This window comes from Melozone crissalis, unplaced genomic scaffold (assembly GCF_028551555.1).
Source record: "Melozone crissalis strain CALT ecotype California unplaced genomic scaffold, PUWL_Pcris_2 ptg000008l_1, whole genome shotgun sequence".
Lineage (NCBI taxonomy): Eukaryota > Metazoa > Chordata > Aves > Passeriformes > Passerellidae > Melozone > Melozone crissalis.
Window position 1 is genome coordinate 682,639 of NW_026535786.1, and position 17,786 is coordinate 700,424.

General features: G+C 37.5%; 1 protein-coding gene across 1 annotated transcript in view; it reads right to left on the bottom strand.

The window, feature by feature from the left end:
- The window catches only part of ARHGAP42 (Rho GTPase activating protein 42), a 143,189-nt gene that overhangs the window by 30,690 nt on the left and 94,713 nt on the right, over window positions 1–17,786 (bottom strand). Inside the window, exons 6-9 of the mRNA XM_054269941.1 lie at window positions 14,166–14,276; window positions 7,671–7,775; window positions 4,109–4,238; window positions 2,251–2,351 (exon numbers count right to left, since the gene is read on the bottom strand). Of these exons, the coding sequence (XP_054125916.1) occupies window positions 2,251–2,351; window positions 4,109–4,238; window positions 7,671–7,775; window positions 14,166–14,276 (447 nt within the window). The remainder of the gene's footprint in view (window positions 1–2,250; window positions 2,352–4,108; window positions 4,239–7,670; window positions 7,776–14,165; window positions 14,277–17,786) is intronic.

Below are 17,786 nucleotides of genomic sequence, written 5' to 3' on the forward strand. Positions count from 1 at the left end.
TACACTTACACATCTTGGCTTCATCCTAAATTTAACTGCATGAACAGTCCAAAAGAGCATAGGTTTAACACAGGATTAAACTTCTTTAGGAATATTTACAGTATTTTTTTAATACATTAAGACTACATTTAATAGCTTTCTGTCTTATATTTGTTACTTAATAATTGTATTTCAGAAAATTCCCTAAATTTAAATCTTACAAACATCTGTGAATATAGCTTGATTACATGCATGTAAGGATGACAATTATGCAATTCTGCCAACTCTCACATGCAGATAAAAAGATTTCTGAAGAATAAAGCTGACTAACCCCAATTCTGTCCACCATGATTGTGAAACCTCACTATAATGTCGGCAAGGCTGACACAACTGGGGATTCTGGGGTATGGTAGGAAGGAAACGTCACCCCTGTCTTCAAAATGAGCAAGGAGAAGGATACAGAATCATAGAACCATTCAGGTTGGAAAAGGTCACAACTAAACCATCTACACACATTTTAAATACTTCCAGGGTTGGCGAGTCAACTACTTCCCTGGCAAACTGTTTCAATGCTTGACAACCCTTTTGGTGAAGTAATTTTCAGTAATACCTACCTCCCCCAATGCAACCTGAGGCCTCACATCTTATGGGAACTATAGGACAGTCTGCATCACCTTTATCCCTGGGAGGGTGATGAAGTGAATAATTATGGAAAGCACTTCTAAACATATTAAGGACAGAAAGGTGACTGGAAGCAGTCAGTATGAATTTAATACAGGAAAAGTCACACAGATCAACCTGATAGTCCTCTACAACGTGTTGGAAGGCTCAGTGCATGGTGGAAGAACAATGAATATTGTTTATCTCAACTTCAGCCATGCTTTCAACACTACATCTTGGACTGAACACTGCCTGAACTGCTGAGCTCACAACACAAGTACAGCTGCAGCCAGGCACTAGTGGTATGCCCTTGGGGTCAAATCTGTTCAGCATGAATAGCAATTAGCCCATGCACCAGGACAGGATGAGACTGACAGGATAGAGAGCAGCTTGGCAGAAAAGGAATTTCAGGTTCTGGTGTGCAACAAGGTGACCATGAGCCAGCAATGTGATATTGCTGCAAAGAAGGCCACCAGCCTCTTGGGATGCATCAGACAGGCTACTGCCTGCAAGTGGAGGAAAGAGATCCTCACCTTCCATCCAGCACTGGTGAGGAACACCTGGAATGCTATGCCCAGTGCTGGGCTCCCTGGTAAAAGAGAGGCAGTGATGTGCTACAACAAGTCCAGCTAAAGGCTACCAAGGTGATTAAGGACTTGGAGCACAACTACCTGAAAGGAAGCTTTGCAAGGTCGGGGTCAGTCTCTTGTGCCATGTCTTCAGTGAAAGAACATGAGGGAGAAGCTTAAAGTTGTGCCAGGAGACGTTCAGGTTAGATATTAAAAATAAAATTTTCACTGGAAGAATGGTTTGGCATTGAAATAATTAACCAGGTGGAGTCACCATCTCTGAAAGTGTTCAAGAAGAGCCTGGATGTGGCACATGGGGATATAGTTTAGGGGTGATTATGGTGGCGCTACATTGATGGTTGGACTAGATGACCTTGAAGGTCTCCTCCAACCTTAAAGATCCTGTGATTTGTCATATGAGAAGATGCTGAGAGTCCTGGGACTGTTTGGTCTGGGGAAGAGAGATCACATCAGTGACTGATCTACAAATATCTCATGGGAAGGAAAGTAGGCTGAGTCAGATTCTTCTCAGTGGTGCCCAATGGAAGGGCGAGAGGCGACGGGCACAAACTCAAATACAAGTAATTTGTATTTGAACTAAGAGAAAGTATTTGAACTTTAGAAAAAGTTTTTTATGGTGGTTGAACACTGGAACAGGTTGCTCATAGAGGGCTCCATCCTTGGAGATATGTAAAACCTGACTGGACACAGACCTCACCAACCTCTTCTGGTTGACCTGAATTGAGTTTATATTAGAGATCTCCAGAGCCCCCTTCCAAACCTAATCTATTCAATGATTCTGTGCAAATGTGATAAATTTCATATGCACTTACACCAACCACATTAGAGAAGTTATTTAATAATTGATTTAAATATGTTTCTAATGAAATATTACTTGAATATCCATCCATGCTATATAATACATGCACTGCTTCATCTATGAAAACAGCCTTATCTGTTTGCATTTTTTCTTTTAGCAGTTCCTTAATGCTTAATAAAAAAGATGAAATATACAGGTCATGTTCATGCACAAGTAACTCACCACTTTTCCACCAGATTTTGTTTCAGCTATACTCATTGTAAAAGTTTTTGTTCCTTTGTCGTAAGTGCAGTAATGTTTAACCCATGTAAATCCAAGGGGACCTAGAGTAAAGAGAGATAGTATCAAAAGTAATTGTCATTTTACCACTACTATACTTGGAATTAGAGTAGAAAAATGAAATAAAGTAGCATCCACGTGCAGCCTACTCCTTGTTTCTTAATCTGAAAATGTTGTTCCAGTATAATTTCCAAATATTGCAGCTTGATAATATTGCCCAATTAAGTTCCACAAGACTGACTTTCTTTGGCAACGGGATAGGTAACAGCATTATATTGTAGTAACAAGGCAGGAAAAAGGCAAGAAGAGACCTGAGGAGTTTTCAACAATATTAATAGCAGAGTGTACAAGAGGCAAATGATTCACATGTGAGTACTCACCACACAGACACCTGACAATACCTGAGTGTTCCCTCTGTCACATTTGGGACTCAGAAAGAATCCCTTCCCCTATCCCCAGAAAATGATGAGGTGGTATTGAGTAAGGACCTAGTCATGCCCAGCTCCTGGCTACTTGCAAAAATTAACCCTGTCCCGTCTAGAACCAAGATAAAAATAAAGAACCTTGACTTTAAAAAATGGTATTTTAAATTTTAATTGCCTTTTTTGTGTGAGTGTGTTTTTCTTTCTTAATGTGAAGAATTAAATAAAAATGTTTGAAAAAAACCCTAGTAGTTTTACTATAGATACACAAGTTTTGCCTTCTCAGTGTACCCACAAAGGTGGTGGTTATATGAGAGACTGAGTCAGTCATGTAAGTCGGATGTCTGTCAATCCAGAAATATAGCTGTGGAAATTTATATGGTCTGTTACGCTGACTGAGAAAGCTCTCCTACTGCCTGTGTTCTGGAAGAAACTAAAGTCATGAACAAAATCTGCAATTATTCAGCATCAGTTTTTCCTTTTGATGGCAATTCATTACCTCTTTTAGCACATTATAAGATGGATGAGCACTCTCAAAGCAGTTTTAGATGAGTTAAGAAGTCACCTATTTTCATTAGAAAATTTAGCCAGACATTTGTGTAGCAACTTTAAATTTGTTACTCTTGGCCATCCAAGAAAACAATTTATGGCCTAGTGCCATTTTTTAAAAACACCTATATTTGCCACCATGCATATCAGTAATAAATATATAAAAAATTTACTCTCAAGAAGAGCAAACATTTAACCCAGTTGATCACAATTAGACAAGGACCTATAGGATAAGGGTTGTAGGCAAGTAAACTTGCATGACAAGAAATTATACAACTAGTACTTTTCCCACTATAAAGTGAGTACAGACCCTGTTACTACAGAATAAACATTTCTTTTCAATAAAAAGATGTCAAGCTGGCCTTTCACTATTTAATGAAGCACAGCATGTGCCTGGTACTTCACTCCTTTTCTCCCTCTCCCGTTAGAACAGCTCAGTGTAATTTCCACTTAACACAGATTTCTTTTATGATTATTAATCAATTAAAAAATAGACTGTGTTCTTAAAACTTGCAGTGTTACTGAGGATAAAACTGGCTGTGGTTAACTGTGGTCAGATGGTACTTAGATGACCTTTTCTTACATCTTTGATTTCCATTAAGCACATGTTCATTTAAGATGGCTGGGTCAGTGAAGGTCTCTGGTACAAGGTGCTCCTGATGGCTGAACTAAAGGTCCTGTTCAGGCAGAGAAAGTACAGGAAACAGAAGAGATCCAAAGCAGGGTGCTGGGAGTTTGCAGCAAGGTGCAGGGCAGCCAGCCAGAGCTGAGCTTGCTACCAGTCAGCCACTGGGGCAAACAACAGCACGGACCTTCCTGGCTGTACTTACGTTTCTCCTGCACATAGAGATAGCCTTCCATTGTCCACTGACTTGGTGGTCTGTAATCTTGGTTGGCTGATTTCATTCTCTGCATGAGTCTCTCCACTTCCTGCCTAGTGCTTTCAAAGTTATTGCGAGTCTGATACCCAGAAAAGGAAACAAACAAAACCCCACATCACCTCATGCAAGTATTAAAATAACAATGAACAACTAATTACAAATAATGCCAAAGGAGACTGTAGTGGAGACCCACAAAAGCATTTGTCAGAGACATAAAAGAGGGGGAAAGGAAAAAAATGCAATAAAGAATAACACTTTTCACTGCTAGAAGCCTGGGAATAACCTAGTAATGAAGAATTCAACTTAGGCACACAAATGTAAGGAAAACATAGCTGAGAATAGCACCACGGCTCTTTCTTCAGGTCACTAATCTCAGACAGGAGGTCATCTCATCTCTTCAAGTATGCTTACACAGTATTTTGCAGACAGATACAGGCTTTCTCTCTGTACACTCTGGGATTCTCAGACAGATATTTGGCTAAACTAGAAGCTGCTAACAGCTTAGCCTGAAACCTGAAGTAGTAAGATCCACTGAAGCACTTTAAGTACAGTGCAGAAAACACTAGTTTGGGTTAAAGCCAGGTTAATGAGCCCAGACAGCTGCAGTTTCTACACAAAGGAAGAGACAAATTGTTTGTGTATCCATATCTGCAGTGAAAACACAGGTGCTGCTGCTTAGAATAGTCAGGTTACTGGCACTGCCATGATCAAGTTCTGACTTGGCAAACACCACAGTTCAATATAAAAAAAATGGGAGGTAAGAAACACTCACAAGTGGCAGAACTATGCCAAAAGCATGGAAGAAGTGTGCCTGTCCTACATATCACGTGTGTAACCAGGCATGTAACAAAGCAAACCATTATGGTATTAAGAAAATAGAGTTTCTATATTTTCCTGTATCTATATGCATATAAATGGCTACTTGCTCTTAGTGAATTCAGTGAGGCTACAGTTTCCCTCCATGCACCTAGCATGGGATAACAGAAGAGAAATATTGAGAGATGCCAGAGCTTTGATTGATTAATATCAGATATTGAACACTCTGCTCCTATAGGTCAAAAGAAAAAAGAATAAAGATTTTTGTAACATTTCTACAGAGTCATCTATGGACTGAAATCCTCAGCAGTCAGAAAGATATTCTCAAGACTTTATACACCAGTGAATACTTCCCCTTTTTCATGGGCTATTTGTGTAGCTAGTTGCACAACAGTATAAAATTATACATGCTCAATCTTGGTTTTGAAGACAAATACTGTTATTAGAGAAGGAGGTAAAATTCTAATCTGAACTTTTCAGATTATGTCCTTCAGAAGAAGTATCATTTCAGACCAAATTTAAGAGAGGTCATTTTGAGGCCTTCAAGAAGGACAAGTCATTGAAGCATCGTCCCTATTTTAAGAGCTTGTCTCCATCTATTAAGTTTTTAATTACTACTTTTAAGCAGCCAGGTCTTTGAATCAAATCGCAGAAACCAAAGCCAAACAGACACACGAAGTAAGCCACTGGCCAGCTGAGACAGTTAAAGTGACAACTGGTCATGTTAGAACATGGTGACCTGCTAAGAGCTGCTGGTCTGCTACTACTCTTCTACAGCTGTTACTGCTCCTGCTCTAACCTGTAGAACATTTTTAAGAACAGCAACAGCAGTTCAGATAAACTATTCCTCAAGACCTGAATACACAATGCAATGGAGAGGAGTACTTTTGACAGCTACAGACAGGCTGAATGCACTTCTTCCTGTCCTCAGTTTGTCTTTACCTATATAAATTATTTCACTTCAATCTGATTTTGGGTGATACTCTCAATGACAAGTACGCAGAGAACCCAGCTGGCTGTGTGAAACAGTGGATCTAGATCTGGAGCCAGAACTTACATTGCTGTGTAATAGGAGTGATGTACTGATCCCCACTGTATCTTCATGTACATGTTTTCTGATATATAATTAAAAAAAAAAATACACTGATCCTCCTGACTAACTTCAATCTCCCTCTACTTCTGCAATCTATTTACAACTTCAAGTTGTGCTGATATAATAGTTAGAAAACATTAAATCTAAGTATTTCTTAATTAATATCAAAATTGAAAAAAGTTCTTTAATAATTTTGCTTCTGTAGAGACATGTAGAGGAAATATATGATTACTTACAATGCCAGTTTTGGTCTGTGCTGTGACCTCATGCTCCTCTCAGACCTTGCCATATTAAAGTAAGTAAATCTCTGGACTGAAGCACATTTTTCACTCTTTCAGTGAAACTGCTGTGCAACAACACTGACCCCTTGTGTCTTTATCTGAAAGCATCTTAGTAGCAAACAATGTGAAAAACACAAAATTGGAAAGGACAAGCGATGGGATGCTCTACAGAGACCATTTGCATTTTGATCCAAAAGCAAAAGGTTAATAATCTAGGAAGTTTAGCCTTATTTCCTCAAGCAGCATTTAAAATGGGATCTATATATATGAACAAGACATGCAAAAGGGCAGATGGAGCTACAAAAATTTGTGGCATGTGACTTTTCTTGAAAGAATGAAGTTGACTTAAATTTAAAAGAAATTTTGTTCTGGATTTTGATGTTACTTTTCAGGAAATATGTGAGGCTTGTCCGGTACTGATATGTTGAAGTTCACTTTCTGCCTTAAAAGCAGGGTGTTTAAACTTTGCTTAAAATCAAAGTGTGTATTTACTTATTTGTAAGTATATTTTGTACCTACTTATTTGTATATCCTTGGAAGTGTAATATGTGAATTACACACTGAAACAAGTATATACTTGTATAAAGCAGTTATGATGGAAAAGTGGAAAAATATGTTGATTAAGTGTATTTTAGTTATCTCTGATAGCTTTGAATTTTTTTGGGCAGTTTGTGCCCAAAATGGGATCTTATATGGCTCTGACTACAAAATCCAGACCAATTTACAGCAAAAGATGCATCTCCTCTGTTGAGTGTAACTCTCTACACAAAAAGATTCTTTCTTCTGGTGGAAACTAATGCTCATGAGAGTTGCTTACCATGGAGGAGGGTCCCATCTATTCTGCAATGGTATAGAGAATGGCCAGAGAATGGCTTCCCAAGATTGCTTTATATACAGTGGGAAGTTAGCAGACAGCAGGACAAACTGTATCATTCTATACCAGCTGGAGCATTTTTGGTACCTCCACTTAGTCCAGAAGACAGGCCTCATTCTCAAGAAAGCTGTATACAAGTTTAAATCTATCTGGACTGCTATGTTTTCTAATAAAACCTTGGCTGCTGTCCCGTTTTTCTTGTTCTTGCTCCCAAAGTTTTGATCTGGAAATCACAAATTTACTATCCAAAGTCATTTGTTGTCAGGAATCTTAATTACATTGACCTTATAAAAACAATTTTACCTGTCTGTATATGAATTTGATTTCAGCTTACTAAAACATTGCAAGATTTAGAATTTCAATAAAGTGCTATAAATCTACTTTAATATCCTAAACTGAAGTTAGTAAATTAAAAAGTTAAATTATGTAAATACAAATCATCCTTACATTCTGCAAATTGAACTGCAGTTGCTGCTTGTATGGTGCAAATTCCTGAGCCAGTTCATATCCTTCATGGTAAAATGTAAATAATCCTTGGAGAAAGGCCAAGAGCTGAAAAGGTAAAATTGAGAAGCATTATACATTTTTAACTCCTGGAACACTGTGTGCTTTTACATGCAAAAGCAAAGTTTTGCTGAGAAGGAATCCATGATGAGACCTTAAGAAAAAGAAATGCTATACATGCTTTTTTGTCATGAAATTGTAATTTCCATAATAATTTAATTCACTATCTTAGTAATTTTATCCAATATTTCAGCTGGAGTCTTTGCTGGTATGCATTTTCCAAGTTTAAAATGTCAAAATTCAAGTGTTTTTACTTCAAAATATTCTTTAACTTTCTTCACAGTTGTTGCTTGGTCTACGACCTATTTTTCACAAATGAGACTCTAGAAAATATGTTTTGGAAAAGTTAGCACAACACAAGAAACCCGGACTATTTCTTCCTGCTCTGAAAAATATCCAAACTCTATCTAGTATGTCTGTGATTAACTCCAACAGAACCACTACAGTCTGCATATACCCAGCTGAAAAATTCTTTTAAAGTTTGCTTTGAAACAATACTCAAGTAGTAAAAGGTGCCACTAGATTTCAGCTCTTGAATTAACGCATTCCTGTCATCTCTTAGTTTTAAAAGCCTCCTATAACTGATTCTGCGTTAAATTTTAAAAGCGTTTTGACATTGCTATGTCACCCTACCTGCTGTTAAATAACAAGCTTTAATTTCTTATCATAGACTGCTTGCTTGGTCTATATAATTTAGCTTACCAAAAAAAGGTAAAGAAAACAGAAAAAAAGAGAGAAATTAATTTGGAGTTACAATAACAGAAATTTTTAACAATAAAAAATATTTGCATTAGTATATTACGCCATTATCATCCGGACTAACTAACTGGCTGTCCAGGCTGTCTGACTCAGTAAAGAACCACAGGTATTGCAGAGCATAATTCTTTTCCCCTTTTCAGACTTCTCTCTCAGGATGGAATGAATGATCCAATGGAAACATTTATCTCTCTTCATTGACTACTGAAGTAGTCTAGACTCAGGCAACAAAAATGCCACCGTTCATATTTAAAGTGTTTGCTTTGTGGTACCAGCACCATAGATGACTCTAAATGGAATAGTGTAAAGATGTAGTTTTTACTCTGCTTATATTTTCTTTAAATTTCCTCTCAGTCCTACTTGAAGAATGGTAGCAAAATTGTTCTGCCTTCTCTCTCCCATTACTCTCTAGGAGACAACTGAGAGCCCATTTACCTGCCTGCTCTTTGGCTGCATCAGTAAGTTAAAGCAGTTGGAGGTGAACAGACCATCAGTGCGGGCACAAATATAAGGTATGGCTGGGAGAAGGACTCTGCCCTTGGTTTTTACTGCTATTGCAGGAGCAGAGGAAAGCCTGGCCTCAGGCAGAGATGGTGCAAGCTCATGGCTGCCCAGTAAACCAGTCATGGAGCCTGAAGGACTGAGAAGATCTTTGGACACAAAAAGCAAGTTTTTGTGCCTCTACAGTGGATGTGAATTCCTGAACCATATTCCACCATCAAACAGTGAAGGCCATGCAATCTCAAGAAGAGGGCTCCATATCTTGTGTGAATCAATCTCACCTTAACATGATCCATCTGTCTAGCCAAAATTATTATCTCAGCTAAGGACTGGACCCTGAAATTATTATTATTAAACTGATTATTCAAGGATTTCTGAGGAAGGTCCAAGTACAATAGTTTATATTAAAAACCTCCAATTGTGCAAACAGATAGAAACAGCTCTATAATTTTCTGTAATTCTAGACTATAATTCTAATTCCGTAATTCTGGAAATAACTACTTATAGGAAAAGAAAGAAAATTAATCTTCCTTTTTATGAATAATTATATTCATAATTATGAATTTTAATGCAAATTATAACTAAAGCTCTGCTTTGGCTCCAGTTATGTGAAGCCTGCTCTCACACTCTAGATTCAGTTACTCAGGAGTTCCCCCAGCTACAATTCCTTCAGATGTCACAGCACAACTACTTCTGTGCTTACTTTGACTTGGTGCAGTCAAAAGGATGTGTGGATTAACACAGCCTGCAAGCAGGAGCCTGCTGCTAAACCCACCCCTAGTGCAGGAGTAACACTTGGCAAAACTGCAGCCAAACCACCACACTAATGCACACCAAAATTACAACCAGGAAACTTTGTGGAACAAAGTTTCAGTATGTCAGCTTATGCCTGACTTTTAGAGCTCAGTTTAAAGAACACTTGAGGAGAATAAATTGTATAAATTTCAGCTTCAATACAAAGGAAAACATTTTACATCGCATGAAACACTTTTACAGAGTACACTGAGAAATACTACAGAAAATATTTAACACAAGATGGCAGCAAAGCTGAATTTATCTGAAAGCAAAAAATACAACAGTAGCAAAAAAGAAAAAAAAAAAAACCCAACCCAAAAAAAACCCAAACCAAAACCCTGACAAAAATCTGCATTAATTTTAGTTAAAGTACTTCACAGGTATTCTGGCAGTTGTGCATTGCAGAAGATCTGGCCTTGAGGCTTTCCTGGTTAAACACTCCTTGAGAACTCAGAAAAACAGGAATAAAAGGAAAGTATTATGCAAGTCCCAGATTAGCATTTTTAAGCTATGTGCTGATATGTGACACTGAGGATGGCATTCACTTCAATGTACATGTCACTAGCAGTGGAAAAACAGGAATGCAGAATATGCCCTGTGCCCAATGGAAAAACAGGAATGAAGAAGATGCCCTGTGCTGCTAGGGCATCTCCAGAATCCCTTCCATTAGAACAGGTACGGCCATAGCATTGTATGGAAGAGATTTAAAAGCCAAGGTCTTTTGCCCTAGGCTCATACTTATAGCGGAATTTTCTTTTTGCTGGCATTTGAAGAAGCGCTGCTGCTAAAGGCAGGCTCATAACTTTAAAGAAATTAATATTAAATAGAGCAAAAAAATATTAAAAACAAGAATAGAAAATCAACCCCTTTTCCTTTCAAAATTTTCAGAATGTATTTTGAGGTGGTATTCACACATAAAGAGGTAGTTTATTTCATCAAACATCACAAACAATGTCTGATGCTTTCATATCAACAATTTTTCATTTTAATAAGTGTCATATTGTTATCTCATTCTGAGTGCCTAATCATTCACATCAGTAATGACTGAGGTCTGAACTCCAAAACACAAAGCTACTCTTCACACCAGAGCCACGAGGATTTCAACAGAGAACCCGAAACAAAATCCAGCTACTTTTTGAGACTCTATTTATTTTTATGTAGAGCTGCTGACCTCAAGCCTGCCTGGTCGTTTCATTCTCACAGGAAGAAGATTGCACTTAGGTTTCGGATAGGGGAGGAATTTAACCTTTGGCCTGCAGCACATCAGCCAGAAGTCCCTGTCTCCCTGTTTTAATTTTATTTATAAGAAGATAGCGCTTATTCTTCAGATTAAAGTGAACATAGTTAACGCAGAAAATGCAAGAAAGGGAAAGTAAATTTAATGTCCACTCTGAAGTCTCATAGAAATGCATGCAATTACACGCAGTGCTTTTCAGCTGGCTGGTTTTTTTTTTCTTCTCTTTACATAAACATTTAACTGACCACCCCTCACATTTCAGATAGTTTACTGCTTATGAACTTTGTGCCCTGATTTCCACAGGACAAGGAAGTCCTGGCATCACCAAAGGACAAAGCAGAACTTTAGGAAGGTGTTTGAATTGCTTTACAAGCATAACATCCTCAGAAAGCACTGTTGGCTTGGACTAGCTTCCAAGGGATCACAAGAGAAAAGCTAGCAAGACATATTATTGTCACTTAATTTGCTTTATTGTTCATCCAGCTGTAAATTTGAATACTAATTTGTTCTTCAGAAAAAGTTTAAATTCATGATCTGTATGAAAATCTGCAGGTTTTTTCCTTGGAAAAATCAAGATTTAGGAGGATTGCAAACAGGTATGTGCCAGTTACTCACTCTAGTGCACATAAGCAACCACTTTGGTCAAGATGCAGAGAACAAAGAGAAACCCAGGGCCTGAGAAGCAGCTGCAAAAATCTACTCTAAATATTATAATCTTCTATTCACTGTATGAGTCAGTAGCATCTGTACCTTAAAATCTTTCCTGAGTCTCCTCCAGGAGAGAACACACTCCGCTTTTACTGACTCCCACTGTCCTAGCTGTAACCCACCTGGCAATTTTTGCTAGGTTACTTCTCCCACTCTGGTTCTCAGACTGTCTTTATCCTTTGGCATGGAAAAACTAAAGGTCTTGAAAGGATGTTCAACAGATCACCTGATTTTCAAGTTCTACTCCCACATCCCAAACTTATTCTTCTTTTGCATGGGCATCACAATTTCCTCCTTCACTGCACTAACAGATTTATTTTGTTAAACTTTCCTTCAGCGAGTCTGTTAGCGAGATGTAAGACTGAGAATTATTCGCAGACGTGACACTGTGCTGATAACTCAGAGACACAGGCAGCACGTACACGACAATGTCTCACGACCATCAGAGCTCCTGAGGAGGAATGTGCACATGGACACACCACCAGGCATCACCTGCCATATGCACATTCATAGGGCACACAGAGGAAAAGTAGTAATATGACAATTCTTTTGATACCTGATTTTAAACTGTTAGGCTTTCTCCTTATCTAGACCTTTCACCCAGGAACACATACTCAATATTTCCAACATCTCTTACATAAGCATGAATTTTAGAAAGCCTATATTTAAGTCTTTGGGTGTTTTTGATTTGTTTAGTTGGTTTTTTTTTAATTTCATGGTATTGCTGACTTGTATTTTAATTTACTTTTTCACATAAGGCACATGCCTTATGGGTTTTAGCAAATGTTCTTAATTCAGCACGTTGTATGCAACAGACTACAAACAAGAATTCAGTTTTGAAGATTCAAAATTTTATAACTAATGTTATAACGTAAGCTCCACCTATATCCAGATTGATTATAAATAAATTCACACACGAAGTCAGAAGACATTACCTGAAAGGCCTATCATTACCCAGTTACCAGAGTATTCCCTGTACCTTCCCCTGGACAATCAAGTATGACATACTGGGCTGGAATGCCTATGGATCTGAGACAGTATGGAAACAGATACACTTAAAAGTAAATTTTACCTATTTTAGCTATTGTGCAGTTGCACAATATTTTCCAATGTACAAGGTCTTTTCAATACAGAAAGTTTCTATTACATTAAAGGAGCACAAAGTCTTCTACACTAGGGTCAGAGCTAGGTCAAGATTGCTAGATTTTTCCAGGATGTGAGAGTTTTGCAGAAGGAGACAGAGACACACACTCTGGATTAATCTGTGACAGGTAGAAAAATGTTCTTATTTAGGAGTCCGAGCAAAATTTTAGTCTCTAAGATTTGGCAGCTGTATGCCATAAAGATGGGATTTCTAAAAGTACTGCTTGCTGGATCCAGGTTCATTAGTTTGCATCAATGTCAAACATTCAGTATACAATACACTCTCATCTCATGGAAAGAGGGCATCTGAGAAGCTCTGCTTGGTGACACAGGGTGTTAGAGATGTAATTCAACCCATTTCACAGCGAAGAGTGCTGCTTCGGTAGTTACAAGGAAGCTGGGAGATGGTGTGGAGACAAAGTTACACTTGTTACGTTCCTCTCTGACAACCAGGACTCTGCTGTGCTCGGTGTGCTTAATGGGAAGGGACACATGGCACTGCAAGTTCTCTGTCAGGGGCTGGAGGTACAAACTACATCAGGCAACTGGCAGGCCTGTCTGTATGACAGGAACAGTAGTAACACTGCTACCAGGCCACAGAAATATGCTAGCGTGTCATGAAGCTGCTTTTGGAACTGACTGACACAATAGAGAGTCAGGAGTGGGGGATGGAAACACAGTCCAGAAGGAAATCCCACACTTAGATATGGACACTGAAACAAAACTTTATCTTAGTTTTTAATGGCACATCAACATATGCATTCCTTTATGGGCAAAGTAAACTAAAGGCAAATGACTCCACCAACAAAAAAGACAAACTTACCTATGCCACAGAAAAATTGATTTTTCACTTTACTTCATGTGTAACTCAGAACAATGTCGGTGTATACTGCCTACCCAGAATATTTAAATTAAAAACTGGCTCAAAATTTAAGCCATTAAATCATGGTATTAGGAAACATCGATTATGTGTTGCACAGACACAACATTACATGATATCCCATTAAAATGTTAAACACACTTCAAGTCATCAGACATTTCACTTCACAGTAGATACTAAACTCTTACATAATCCTTCAATAAACATGGAAAGTGCCCAAGCCAAGATCTTAATGTCTGTCTATATACAAAGAACCTGCATTCAAAACTTGAAAAGGGAGCAAAACAATCGGTATTTTAAATTCAATTTTCAGCTTTATATGCATGCATTCTAAAAAAAAATAAAACATAAAACTTACAGGTTCTACAAATTCAAATTTCTTTTTCTCTTGTACTTCTTGGATTTTAAAAACATATTCTAATGATGCTTCATAAAAGTTCTGATGTTCTCTGTCAATCTGTGTATCTGCCTAAAAGACAAAATTCAATACGGACAACATTAGTTTAGTCTTGTTATTGCTTTAAAAACAGGTTATGTCATTAACAAACAGATCTTCCATAGGATTATTTTAAAAGTTTCATAGAGTTCAGTTTTCTGTCTGAAAATTAGAATACCTACTTAAAAAAGCTAAATGCAAGTTTAAGAAGATAACATTACACATTTCAGCCTATGCCTTTTACTCCTCTTTTTTGGCTTCTTCTTTCTTTTTGCTCTTTAATATTCTAGTTTTTAAGAGAGCCTGGAGAGAAATAAAGGTGGCAGCAGGTACTTGGAATATGCAAATTTAGAAAAGGAAATAGAAAGGAGCACCGTAGAAATCAAGGACAGACAAAAAGATAATTATTTCTATTGAAATATTTAGGTATCATATGCACTGAAACTGTATCTGCTTCTCAAGTTCAAATACCTTCACAAAAACATATTTTCTTTCTTAAATAGGCTGTCTTTAACAATGACATCTTGCAACTTATTATTTTATAGTATGAGTCATACGTTCTTGGAATGTAAACATATTTAAATCCCTAACCTCATAAATCAAATATATTTCAAGTTTTAATTTTCAACTGACAGAACTACAAGGCAATACTTGTTAGAAATGCCTGACTAATACCACCCAGCATGGAGATCCAGTATCAGAACAGTGTCTTCTGCCTAAACAGCTAAAGAATTAACTCTTATCAGCTGATAAAGAGTAATAGGCTTTTATCCTCAATTTAAGCAAGCCACAGGAGAGAGAACTAACAGACAAGCAGTGTAGCACATAGATAATGTTTAAAAAAGACATGCAGATTCCATTTTAATTCATTCTTCCTCATTACAAATCATTTTCTTATGCAAATCTCTTTTGGGCTGTATTAGTTAGACTTTGCTCTTTGGTCAAAATACTATAGCAGATTAACAACATGAATAAGATCACCTATTTTTGATGTACAGAAGGATACTTCTGCATGTTCTCCAGCTTAATTCTGGCATTAAAATTAATAAATGCAGGGAAAGTGGGAAAGCATGATGTTGTCTTCCCTTGACAACAAACTATAAACCAGCAAATGCATCATAAAAGAGATTTAGTACTTTTAACAGTAAAAAAGCAAAAAGTCAGTGCTTTCCTTCAGGCAGGATTTGGCCATCAATAGCACCATATATAATTAAGATTGCTTCTCTACTCAAGGACAAGCTACTATTGTGATTTGGCTGCACAGGCTTTTAACAATATTGATTCACCTTCCTAGCCCAGTGTTCTAACTCTACTTCAACACATGGGCCTCAAGGATATGTTTCAAATCATTCAGTACCAGCATCTCCTTCCTATGTCTATTAAAAAAAAAATCAGTAAACTAATAATATGAAGCTGAAATCAAGCACTCAAAATTCCAATAATGAACTGCTCTACCTTAAAATTAACTCTGCCATTTGCCATTCATACAGTGTGTTTGGCTAGTGTTTTCCCTGGTAGTCTGTAAATAGCTTTATTTCACAATAATTATCACAAAGACAGTGCTACATAACTGAACAGAAGCAGTTGCCACCACTTTGGGATGCGATCCAGCAACGCCTTGCTCACACAAATGCCATCAATAAGCACTTGAAACAGATCTCAGCTCTCTCATTTAATTGTACATAAATAATGAAGCATAGTTTCAGAAATTGTCTCTTTTAGGCTTTGCCTCAGAAAAAGTATTTAAACACCTAATTAAATCCATCCCTACTCTGAACGGCATTTAAGCAGGTTGCAGTTGTAATGATACAACCAAGTGCCATCTCAAATATGGTTTAGGGCCATAATCACCACCAGGGAAAGGGATTAAATCAGATTTCCCCAAACATATATTCTGTAGAAGCTTATGAATTTGTGTTAACACCAAAGGATTCAGATTTGTAAGAACTGCTTTGAAAGTGATCTTAAAGTTTCAAAACCTGAAAGTTTAATGTATTTCTGTAAGTTTAAACTGCATGTAAAAAATAAGGAGAACTGATGGATATGATTTTGAGTCTCTACTTGTATGATGTATAGTTATAGTGAGTAATATTTTCATTGATGTAGGCTATCACCTCAATATACACACCAGAACTTCACACAAGCTTGGAGACTGATTCTGGAACAGATTTCAGAGAAATAAAATCAGAAGTTCATTAGATTTCTCACATCACTCAATTCTGCCCATTTTCTCCTCCACTATAGGCTTCCGTAGGCAGTGAAAAGATGCTACTTTGAAGTTGCTTTTTGATGCTAAAGGAAAAAAGCCAGTCACCTGTGTAAACTGCATCAGCAGTCTTGCAGGCTTTTAAAATATCCAACATATTTCAGGTAGGTGAATATATGCAAACTACTCTCTACAGAATATGTTTCAATCATCAAACTTCAGTTACCTAATTAAGTGATCCCAATTGGACTCAAGTGAGATATGTAAAAGAACCCAACAGAGTACAAGATCTTTGCTCACCCCAGTACTCTTTAACCCACATAATGTGATGAGGTATCAAGAAACCTCATCAATTCAAGGAAACAGTATTTTTCCCATGTAGCAGTCAAAAAATGGTATTTCCACCTCCCCGAATACATGATGTTGGCTTGAGGCATGGACTTCCCATCTCCTGCCCTGGGCACCAAAGCCCCAGCTGCCAGCACTGCTTGGTTCTTTGCTTGTGCCCTGCTCTGCTGTGGACTGGTCCAACAAACTCCATCCTGGACATTCGGGCTATAAATGGGGCTCACCCAAACCACTTGGGATGCAAATCAACAGCTGTCTTCAATTTCAGGTCAGGAATGGGGCTTGGCCTCTTTTACTTCCAGAGGCCAAAAGCCCCCCAGGTTGACAATTTTGGTACTGATTTGCTATTGTACCTTCTCTTAGGGAGGGTCTATGCGGCTGATTCAGCACATCCACAGCGGTAGAAAACGGCTAAAGACAGAAATGCCAAGTTATGCTCTTTATTCTTTACAAGGGAAGCATCTAGAAATCAGAAACCTCAGCCTCAGCTAAAAGATTTTAAATCCAGATATGCCACTTAAGGACACACTGGAAAAAATTATTCTGGTTTTCCATTAGTTTATACTTGTGAGCCAAATCCACTGTTATTGTACCATAGTTTACTAGATTCACAGTTGTTACTTTGCACTTCAGTTGCTGCTTTTAGACTGTAATTATTCTCATGTCTCAAGAGTCAAATATTTTATTTATTTTATTTAGCTTCTATTCTAGAACAAATTAGTGTTTAAGCTCACTTTTCCCCAATTTGGTAAGAATTTCTCTTTTTTTAAGCTGGGGCTTAGCCTCTAACAGAACTGCTTCTTCATCAACACATAAGATATTTGGGAAAAGTGAAAGCTGTGACATAGAAATGGAACAATAAACCAGTCCTACATAACTAGCTTCTTATATAGACTGGTTATTATACAGACAGCAACAGAAATTCAGCCATATAGACTGAATTATTAGAAATTTTTAATTTCTAAGCCTTATTTTATTTGAATTATAAT